The sequence below is a fragment of the Gavialis gangeticus genome, unplaced genomic scaffold (genome assembly GCF_001723915.1).
Source record: "Gavialis gangeticus isolate Ggan-Ray unplaced genomic scaffold, GavGan_comp1, whole genome shotgun sequence".
NCBI classification, from domain to species: Eukaryota; Metazoa; Chordata; order Crocodylia; family Gavialidae; genus Gavialis; species Gavialis gangeticus.
Window position 1 is genome coordinate 8,898,086 of NW_017729012.1, and position 11,000 is coordinate 8,909,085.

Sequence of the window (11,000 nt, forward strand, 5' to 3'; positions counted from 1 at the left end):
AGTGCGGGGAAGCACGGGCTGATGCATGCAGCAATGGAGCTGGTGAGCATGGACGCATCCCCCAACCCACTGAAAGGCATCTTGGCCTCCCGGGCCTGCACCGATGGGGCAGAGGGAAGTGTAAGGCCCTGGTGAACGCGTCACCTGTGTGGGCTCCGAAAGGTCTGAAGCTTCCCCGCACGCCCCAAGGGTCACTTGAAGCAGCCAGGCAGCTCTCGGCGCCTTCTCCTGCGCTCTGCAGCTTCCGCCACTCCTACAATCAACCCGTCATCACAGCCCCAGCCCGTGGGATGGGCCCCGTCTCCCTCTCGCACACAAGGGACAAGAGGCCCCGCGGGCGGGAGTACTGCACGGATGGTCACACAGCAAGGGAGCAGCACGGCCCAGGACAGAGACCCAGGCTAGGAGCGGAGGCTTGCCCACGGCTTGCTTTCATTCCCAGAGCTATTCCAACTACAGAGGCAGCCTATGGGCAGGGGAGCCCAGGGAAACCCCCCGCGGCCCCACAGCTTCAGAGCTGTAGTGGCAGGGCTTCCCACCCCTGAAACAAAGCCTGCCTGAAGAGGGTTTCTTTCTGCAGCTCTCAACGGCAGGATTCATGACCTCTGCCACCAGCATGCCTGGCCCATGCCACAGAGCACGCAACTGCCAGGGTCTGTGAACCCCCGGACAGCGAGGGCACGGCCGGACTCCCCTCCTGTCCCTGCTGCTTGAGTGGAGAAGGCAACTTTCCCCTCGAGGGCCCTAGCACTGCATTCGCCCTCCTCCCCCGGCTGTGGGACCCCCCCGGTGCTGCTCAGACAGAAGCTGTCGCCTCCCTGCTGGCCACAGAGACGCATCCATCACCGGCTGTCAGCTCTGCTCAGCAGTGCCAGATGACGCTCTTGAAGGAATGCCTCTGGGCAGAGGCCATGCAGCAAGGCTTTTTGCTCAAGTAAAGTGGCATTCCTGCAGAAATGGGCACGCAGGGCTCTGTGCGACACAGGGCCCTGCCAGCGGCTCCAGTGCAGAGCCGCACCTCATCCTGTCCCCACTCCCTGCACACACAGTTTGGCAGCGGCTGTGGCAGGGGCAGAGAAGAAAGATTAACAGGCACCTCTCAGATCCCTCTCCGCAGGCCTATCCCCAGAGCAGGGCAGCTGGGAGGGGGCACACTCAGTAGGACCCACCTCAGGGAATGGGCAGACAAACAGGCCAGAGAGGGTTAAAAGGAGGAGACTCCTTGCAGATCAGCTGCATCGCATGAACCGCATCGTGTGTGCTCCTGTTCTATGGTAAGCACTGGCTAAACAGGAGCAACTGGCTCCTGGATGAAACGGGGCTTGCGTACGGGGCTCAGCCTCTGCTTGCCGCAGACAAGGAGCAGCTCCGCAGAGCAGCTGACCTGTGGACAAGCTGCCTCCGTCCCCTTTAACCCAGTGTAACTTGCTCTTGTTCAGAGCCTTCTGGTTTAACGCACCATCCCTGGCGGAGGGCATTCGCAAAGGTGACATTTTACCTCCCCATCGAGATGCTGGCTCAGGTCTTGGGATCTGAGCCCTCGGCACCAGCTGTGCCCTTCCGCTTCTCACAGCGGGGGCTAATTAGAGCAAGTGCACAGAGCCTTGTTCTCTCAGCCCAGCGAGGGGCACAGCACGTGGAGCAGGCCACAGGCAGGGGAAGATCCTGCTCTGTCCCAGCCAGGCCCCTCCACCCCCGTCCCCAGACACACAGAGCTCGCAGCAGGGCTCCGGCTTTGTCTGCTGTATTCTCCAGCCTGCCAGGAAGCTTCTGGGGTTGGCTCTGGGGGGATCTCTGTGCAAAAGACAGGCCCCAGGCTGGGGAGATCCCATTCCCAACCTCTCGGTTTCCCACGCAAGAGCCCCAGGCCTGCGTGCCACCAGGTCACAGCTGCCACGCACAAAGCTGAAGGAACAGTGCTGTCCCCCAGTCCCCACTCACCTCGCCTGCCACGAAGAACAGCAGTGGCGCCTCCTCGTCTTTGGCTTTGTACTTAGCGATGATCTTCTCGGCGATGGGCTGGATCAGCTGCTTGGCCGCCTCGGACTCACCGTCATCCTCCGAATCTGCAGGGCACGGGTGCCAGGAGACAAAAGGACAGTAAGATGGTGGTCAGGATACGAGAAGGACAGAAGGTGACCAGAGCTGAGCAGGGCTTTCATGTAAGATGAGGAACTCGATTCTCTCAGCAAAGCAGCTCCCCACATACTCCAGCCTCTTCACTCCCTCAAACGCCACCATGAAAGCCCAGGAAGTAACAGGCCAGAGGCAGCTGGCTGCCTGCTGAAAAGCACCTGGATGTTGCGAGGACCAAAGGAGGTGCCCAGGTGAGGCGACACCACCCATGCTCCCTCCACCTCAGAACAGCAGCTCTGCTGCTCCCCTGCCTGGCAGCCGAGGTGGCAGCGGGGAGGTGAAGACAGCTCCGATACGGGGGAGGTACAGCAGAGACAGGCAGGAACATCAATCAAACACCAGCCACAACTGAAGCTCAGTGCTTGGCTGGGAAGGAAAAGAGCCGTCCTTGAGCGGCGTCGAGATGGTTCTACGTGCGGGAACTTCTGGGTTCAGGAAATAACTGGAACAGTACCCTCCTTCCACCCGGGCCCGCAGGCTGCGGCCTCCCCACAATGCTGCCCTGGGGAGCAGCAGCCCACGGACCCCAGGTGACGCACGCCGTGTTCCTGGCTCTGCCCATGCACACGGGAAGGGGTGGGCATGTGGAGCAGGAGGGGTTACACTGAGATTGTTTTTCCGTTGTCTATACTCCCGCTTGGCTCCCTGCACTGGGTGCTCCCCTCCCCATACGCCTCAAGGAGCAGGCGCACGTCCTACGTGACCCATCAGTAACCCACGCTTGGCTAAAACTGTGGGTGCAGCCTCAACCCTGTGCTCTCCAGAAGGCAGATCCCAAACCCTTTCCTCCAGCAAGCAGCTTGGAGGGCTCGCACTGCTTCAGGGCATCTGACCCCAGGACCACAGACCCACGCAGAGTCCGTGCTATCCACCAGCCTGCAAAGGGGTGTTTTCCATTTCATCAGGCCAAGGGACCTGCAGGGAGAGATCTGGGGGGGTTTCCAGGCTGACTCAGTCCCAGTTCCCTGCTGTGATGGCACCCATCAGAGCAATGCAAGGTCGTGGGGTAGGGGGAAAGCTGTCTCACTGCAGCTTCTGGATTTACACAGCCTAGTGGGAGAGAGGGGACGCCGCTCCCACCGTCCTGGGACACGCTACTGTTCCCTGTAAGAATGGAGCCAGTGAGTTGCACTGCACCAAAGCAGCTCCCCAGTGCCACCACTCGCCCCCGTTTCCCCCGAGAAAGGCCCCTGCACCCCCCCTCCTACCCAGGCTCTGCTCCAAAAGCAAGAGGGCTCCATACCTACAAAGAGGACGAGGCAGGGGCCCTCGTTCAGCTGCACGGCGTTGGAGTCTGTCAGCTCCAGGACGGGCTTGGGGTGCCACGGGAACTCCCGGCATTCAGTGTCATTCAGCACCTCCACTCGCCCCTGCCGCGTGATCACCTCGCCTTTAGGGTCCAGGACAATGAGGGTCGGGATGCCTGCGGCAGAGGAAAGGCAGAGGCATGCTCAGTCGCAGCAACAGCCCCCGGCTTGCTCTGCTGAGATGAACCTGCCCCACAGGGACTCCTTTGCACAGGCTACCCCAGTCTGTTCGGTCTCCCAAAAGGCCCCTCCCCTGCTTTTCTATGACTGTGCAATAACACCAGCCACACCAGTGGCTGAGCCAGCTTCAGTCCGTGGGGAAGCAGGTGCAGTGGCAGGATGTTTGGGGGACCAGGACACTTGTATGGGTAGGCCGGACACGGATCTCTCTTCATGGCGCAGTTAGCAGTATGGAGCCTGACTTCCACAGGCCAAATTCACCTTGGCATCAAAGATGAGATAAAAAGTGACCACGTGAACTTTGCCAAAGGGCTCCGATGCCATCCAGTGCAGATGGGCAGCAGGTGGAGTTGGTGCCGTGACAGCTATCCAGACACGGACAAGGATGTTCCACCACCAGGGAAATTCCTGGTCCACAGGCATCCGCAAGGCTGACCCAGCTGCTTCTCCCCTCCCAGCTCCACATTCGTTAAAGCCAACTCCAGTCCACACCCAAGGCGCGTTCTTGCTGCCAACAAGGCTGACAAGCGGCCGCATGACAACAGGACACTATCCAGACCCCGGTGCATGTTCCCCACCTCGATCCCTGCTCTCCGTCTCCCAGCACTGCTAAGCCAGATACAATGCAAATTACTGAAGCCTGCTGGACTCAGACCTTCCTAGCTTGCTAGTTCACAGCGTGTGCTTCTGACACAGGAAACAAAACCGCGCTGGAATGCAAAGGAGCTAGAGGAAGAGAGAGAGCTGCTGGATAGGCACAGCCTGCAGGTGTACATGGAGCTTGGGAAGCTGGTTCCCTAACCTCCCATGGCCTCCTGTGACCGCTCCAAAGCACCTTTGAGAGCAACTGAAAATCAGGACCGGCCGCGGCTACGAGGTGTCTGTCACGGAGGCATCCCAGCTCGACCAAGCTCCACTGCCTGGAAGGGAGCAATGTCAGCATACACCAGCTTGGGGCCCACTGGCCTCACTGGAGCTCTGCTGGTTCCTGCCCTGGGGGCTCTGACTCTTCGTACCACCATCACTCAGGCAGGACAGGTTCCCTGCAGCCCTCTTTGCCCCAAGTCTCAAATCCAGCCAGCGAGATGCTTTCTGGAGAAGGAAGGGGACTGAACTATGGCCAAGTGGGCTCAAGCATGCCAGCATCCCCCATGGCGTGAGCTCTGCTTGGTATTGGAGAGCAGCTAATAAACTTCTAAGAAGCTGGAGAAACTGCTACTGCAGGCTGCTCCGCTCCCCTCGACAGCTGGGAACGTGGAGCAGACGGGCAGGGGACAGGGCTGGGGCACAACTGCTGCAGTGGGAGCGCGAGGCTTCAGCAGCAGATCCGTGCAGGAGGAGAGGGCAGCTTCCAGCACAACTGGAGCAGCCAGCAGCTGGGGCCCAGGGCGCCAGAGTCGGGGAAGGCCTCCGCTTGGGAAGCCTGTGGAAGGCAGAGCCCTACAAGCCAGGTACGGAGGAGGCCCGGCTGTCCCAGTCAACGGTGTCTGCATCGCGCAGGGCCGAGGGGGAGCCAGTGAGAGCAGGAATGTCAGGATCTGGGATTTTACTAGGCACCAACAGTCACTGTCAGAGGGGGGACAGAAGCAGCCTTCACCAGGGAAGAGACATCGAGAAGACAGGGAAGAACAGGGCAGTGTAACACCTGCAACTGCCAGAAGACAGGTCAACTGTGCAACACTGGTGTCAGCTCTGCCACCTGGCTCTCCTTGCTCTCCCTCCCAGGGACTTGCTAGGCAGCACCTTGCTCTCCCCCCGCGGGAGAAGGGGCAGGCACAGGCAGCTCACACGCTCCCACCTGCACTGCAGCTGTTCCCAGGCAAGAGTCACCGGGAGGCCACAAGTTACAGACTCATCAGAGAGACTTTGTGGGCAGTGGAGAAGGCCTCGCCGCTGCCTGACCGAGGCACTGCAGGCCCATGCGTGGGGACAGGAGTTGCTCACCAGCCTCCTCAATCCTGAGCGTTTCCCTATGAAACACATGGACATTTGTCTGCTCCACGTTTGCCGGCAAGTCCCAGCGAGCGACTGCATTCCTGTCATTCCAGCCCCAGCCAGGCAGCTCTGCATTCCTCCGTAAAAACACCACGTTCACCTCGTACGACGGTTGCGCCCTGGCTCCTAGCGGCGTGCCAAGAAAATCAGGCTGACCACAGAAGGGCACATTCATCACCCAATGGCATCTGGGATCATGCTGGAGGGACAGGCAGGAAACTCTAGTGGAGCTGGAAAAGGCACCTCAGGCGTGGCCCCGTGAGCAGCACTGTACCCCCTGCCCTCCCAGCAGTCCAGGGGAGCAGCGAGTATGCTGTGAAGGGAGCAACATCCTTCCTCGCCTCACCCCCGCATTCAGCCTCCTCCAGATCTGCACAGCCCACGGTCCAGGCATGATGCTGGAGCTGGAGGAGACCTGGCTATAGCCCTGCCACATTCCTGTGTGTCCTTTGGGCAAGTCACTTCATCTCATCCCCAACAAGCTCCACAGCTCTCCCTCTAGCCAGGCTGCCCAGAGAAGGCCCAGGGCTGACTAGGTCTTGTAGACAACCTGGGTGTCAGGCTCAGCACATTCAGACCTTGCCAGATTTGCAGGCGAGTTCAGGCTGCAACACAGCAATGAGCTAAGATCTCGGTATCAAGCAGCACCTGGAAAGCCCCTGTGTGAACACCCCAAGAGGGCTGATACCAGGCTGCTCCTGCTCGCATGCTGCCGGGGAGTCAACTGCACACGAGGAGGCTGGATGCTGCCTTCACGATTCCCAGCCCGACACTGGCTCCAAGCACAGCTCACACCTCACCTGTGTGGCCCCCCCCAGGACAAACACCACCAAGCTGCACATCTGGATGTGCTGGGGAGTGGCTGAAGCAAATGCACCAGCACAGGCACCTCCAAGCACCCTCCTGTCCCTGGGGAGACGCACCCGGGGCTCAGAACCAGCCCCTCCACCCTGTGCGGGGCAGTGCCTCCCTCCTCCAGGACTGCCCCCTCCCTCCCTCCTCTCAGGCAAATCACAAGCTCTTACTGCTTCTCCCCACTGGTGGTACAAAGGGAAAGAGCCTTTTATTGCCCTGCTCGCAACGCAGCTATTTTCACTTGGGCCTTCCCTACCCCCCGGCATGGCTTGGAGGCACAATGCGTGAAGCCAGGGCGCAGATGTGGCGAGCGCCTCGCTTTCCGAAGGGCTGTAATTTAACACTGCCCAGCAGAACCTGACACGCCACAGTCTTGCAGCTCCCTGGGTAAACACATCCCATCTGCAAGGGAGATAGGCTTGCAGGATCTAGGGCAGCAGCAAGCTGTAAAGCAAGCCCCTTGCACACCTGCTAGCTCTGTATTTTATAGCCCTCTGAGTCACTCTCACTCACACACACAGAGACCTAAGCACCTAGATGCGTCTTTTAGCTCTCTCTACTCAAATCAGTGTTGAGTGTCATTTCTGACACTTCCCCGGGTCCAAGGCAGAGCTGGCCTGCCATCTTTTGTAGGCAGGAGCAGTAGGACAAGCAGCCCCTGGCAGCAAGCATGGGACAGAAGCTTAGATGAAAAGGGAGGGGACCTGGACTCAGTCCAACTGTCATGCACCAGGAAAGGGGGTGCAGTCCCTCTGCTTTCCCAGCTGACCAGCATTTCATCAAAATGCAGTGGGACAGAACGGGATCTCTCTGCATAAAACTGAATGGGACCCCAGCTGGATTCGCATGCAGAACTCAGCCCCTGCTCCTGGCTCTGCCAGAGTAGTGAGCCCAGAAAGGCATATCCTGGAGGGCTAGGAAACAGCAGGCAGAAGAGGGGACTGGAGTCATGAAGCCAGAAATGGGAGAACGCATCTCTCCAGACCAGCAGGGCTGGATCTTCTGGCCATTTCATCTGGGTGGGTACGGTGCGCCCCACCGCTTCCGCCCCGGCTGTGAATGGATGCATTCAGGTAAACCCACATAAAGCCCGAGGTGGCTCTGTTTGTATTTACATTTTTTGCCGGCTTTCTTGAATGCCACTGGGAGCCGACAGGAGACTGAAACAACAAGAGACCTGATCATCTTGCAGCTTTTCCACTAGGCAGGAACTGAAAGAGTTGGAAAAGACAAGCCCTTGTGTTGTTACAGCTCTGCAAACGGCCCCAGAGGCCCTCAAAAGGCCTGTGAGAACACATGCCAACACTGTCCCTCACAATCCCGGTTCTTTGCACTTGCTCAGAACAGGTCACGTGCAGATTTGCTCTCCTCAGACGGAGAGGGGCAAGGCAGGGCTGCTAGACATCTCAGGCCTCTACACAGTTATACTTGAGAAGCTATTGACCCCAGAGAGCAGACATGGGGCTCTGACCAGGACATGGGGCAGGATGATAAAACTGCCACATTTGCAGAACGAGTTTCTGCACACCAGTGTTTGACAAGGAGGATCGTAGTGGCACAGCCCTCCGGGGCCCTCTCATGAGCAGCGAGGACGAAATGGAGGAGACTCAGAGGTAACAACGAGTAGGAAGCAGTGGCTCAACAAGGATGTCAGAGAGAGGGCAACTGCAACCGTGGAGAACAGAGAAATCTGGGGAAGAAAGAGCCGCACCGCTTACCTCTTACTAACCGGCAGGCACGGTCCTGGAGACGTAATGCATGGCTAAAGGGGTCTGCCTCGGGTGCGTACACACAGCTCCCAGGGGGCACAAGAGGTTTATTATGACCCTGTGCTGCTGCATGGGTGCAACAAGGCCGTAACGTACTTGAGAGTCAGGCCAGGCACCCTGGGCTCCCCGAGCACAGGGAGGTGGGGAGTCACATCACTACAGAGCAAGCCAGGGAGCCGTGTGCTTCCCTGGGCCCTCCTTGCTCCAGGGCCTTCTGCAAGAGGCTAAGGCGAAGGCTTGAGGCAGAGGGGACCAGAGGGTCTTGCCAAACCATGACCTGAGCTTCACTTTAGGGCTATCAGGGAAACGTCTACATTTGCCTTTGCTCCACGGCATCCTGCGACTGGCCCTGGCAGCCCTGTGCCCTCGCTGGCATTTTCCTCTTCCCCGTACTTGCAAGTTGTCATTACCCTACGTCCCTTCAGATGCCTCTTGCCCACACCAGTCACTCCTTTTCATCTCCCCAGAAACTTCTTGCCTGCCAGCGGCCACATTTATCGTGCCCCTCAACACGTCCAGCAGGCCACAGCTCGATGCTGGCCTTTGATGTAAATCGCTGTGGTAACCAAAATGCATTGCAAGCCGCTTGGAGCACGTACGGCATGGGGAGTGTGGTGGGAGCCTGCACGCTCCCCCGAGCAGCCAAGGCCTGCAGAATCCTGGATCCAACGCACCCGGAAAGATGGAAGCAAAGTCCTGGGCTACACAGCACATGCACGCATGTTTGGCTAATCCATGTCCCTAACAAAAACCAGATGCCATTGCCCTCAAGTCCTGCGAGAACGCCAGCCCGAGCTGGCAGCACGTTCAACAGCAAAAAAAAAAAAAAAAACAAAAAAACAGCATTTGAACTTCCATGAAAAGCAAAATGGATTTGATCGACAATGAGGTATGAAGCATCCCAGCTCCAAAGGCCTCCATGTTTCCAGGAAGAACGAGCCCATTTACTTGGAGGCTGTAGGAGTGTTAGCTGGAGAAGAGCCGTGCAACAGCTCAGCCTGGGGCATCGCACTGTGCTTTGCTGTTTTCTTTAAAGGAGAGCAGAGATTTTACTCCCCGAAGGGGTGGGACCGCCATACCTTGGATGCCGTACAGCCGATTGAGGCGTGATCTTCGGGCTTCATCGGAGTAGGGGACGGCCAGCCAGGGCATCTCACTGAAGTACTGCTTGAAAGAGTCCTCTGACCTGGCAAAGGAACATGGCAAAGCAGGGGTCACACCAAAGTCTCCCCCTTTTGGGCACCTAATCTTTTTCCCATGTAACACTTCACCAGGGAGAGACGCAAGTTGCCCCAGCACACGCCTAGCGCTTCCCTTGGAAGCGGACCCCGTCACCAGAGGAAACAGGCCCCTCCATCTGGGATATCACCTTGCTCCCATCCATGCAATGCCTGTGCCGCTCCCAGAGAAGAAAGGGGGGGACTTGCAGCAGGTTTCACCCACAAGGTGCCTGCTACAGGACTTGGAGTCCAACGGGTAGCATCTTTGGGACCTTCCCCTGATAGTTGTGTTTCTTCTTCCACAAAAGTAAACAGACAGAGGGCGAAGCCTGATGGCTCCTGCCCTGCCCCTCAGCGATCCCCACAATGTACATTGTGCTACCAGTCTGATCTGCCCCTCCTGCCCCCACAGCGCAGCCAAGGCCAGCACTCTTCACCACAACCAGCCCCGACTGCAAACAGGCGGGACAGAGATGCACCTTACAGACTAACTGATCAGAACTGTACAAGCTGATTGCAAGAGACCGGTTACCTGTCTGCGCTAACGAAGACTATCTCGAATTTCTGACCCGCCTCCTTGATTTTCCGGTAAGACTCCACCAGGACCCTGGTGAGGCTTCGACAGGGCGGGCACTGGGGAAAGAAGCAACACAGCAATGGGAACAAGGCACGCAAACAAGAGGGACGCAGCTCATCACAGTCAAGGAGCCTCACCTGTTCCTAGGCTTCCCCCCCTGAGCTGGCACAAGGTGCAAGCAATTCACAGGTCCTGCCTTTCCTTGAGACTACCTTGTGAGCTGGGCCTGCTGGCCAGAGGGAACAGACTCCACATGTCCCTAGTGCAGGCCCCCAGCCCCTGGGAAGCCAAAGCTGACTCCCCAGAAAACCTATGGAAGTGGACACAAGCAGGAGCATTGCTTCTATAGGGGACAAATCCCTAGCAATCGAGGCTGAGACCATGCACAAAGCTGAAGCCTGCCCCAAACGTGTCTCACTGCTCTGTACAATGGAGAGGGGTCAGGTACTCACCCAGTGTGCTGAGAAATAGACCCCCACATGAGAGCCCTCCAGGGTGGCGCTATCCACTGACTGGCCATTGTTTCTGAGCAGAGGCCCTGCCACAACTTCGCTGAAGGGTTTTGGCCCCCAGGGGAATTCCAGACCTAAGGGAATCGGGGACAAGTGTGGGGAGAAGGCAGAAAACAGTCAGATGCAGGTCTAGCACTGAAAACGCCCAAGGACTTTCCCAAGAAAAGCATCCGGCCCTCCTCCAGCTTCTAATGGGGGCAACCACATCACAAGTGACTTCTGAATCCATCGGCCGTGAGGTCTTTCCACATAATGTTCCCTGCGCCCGAGATGCAGGACACGGCCCTCCACGAGAGGAGAGGCCAGCAGAAAGATGCCCCCACAAGAAGCCCATTAGAGATAAATCAGGTCTGCCCCAAAATTCAGGGAGTCAAGTGTGCCCAGGGGGTGTCCCCAGGGAGCTCTGCCCTCAGGCTGCAGCCATCCTGGGCTGCGTATGCATTCTGCTT

The 11,000-nt window shown here is 58.2% G+C and overlaps 1 protein-coding gene across 1 annotated transcript in view; it reads right to left on the reverse strand.

Annotated features, from left to right (window-relative positions):
- The window catches only part of NXN (nucleoredoxin), a gene marked incomplete at its 5' end in the record, with an annotated part of 74,031 nt that overhangs the window by 8,483 nt on the left and 54,548 nt on the right, over nt 1–11,000 (reverse strand). The window contains 5 exons of the mRNA XM_019510956.1: nt 1,942–2,066; nt 3,380–3,559; nt 9,322–9,428; nt 9,995–10,095; nt 10,492–10,625. Of these exons, the coding sequence (XP_019366501.1) occupies nt 1,942–2,066; nt 3,380–3,559; nt 9,322–9,428; nt 9,995–10,095; nt 10,492–10,625 (647 nt within the window). The remainder of the gene's footprint in view (nt 1–1,941; nt 2,067–3,379; nt 3,560–9,321; nt 9,429–9,994; nt 10,096–10,491; nt 10,626–11,000) is intronic.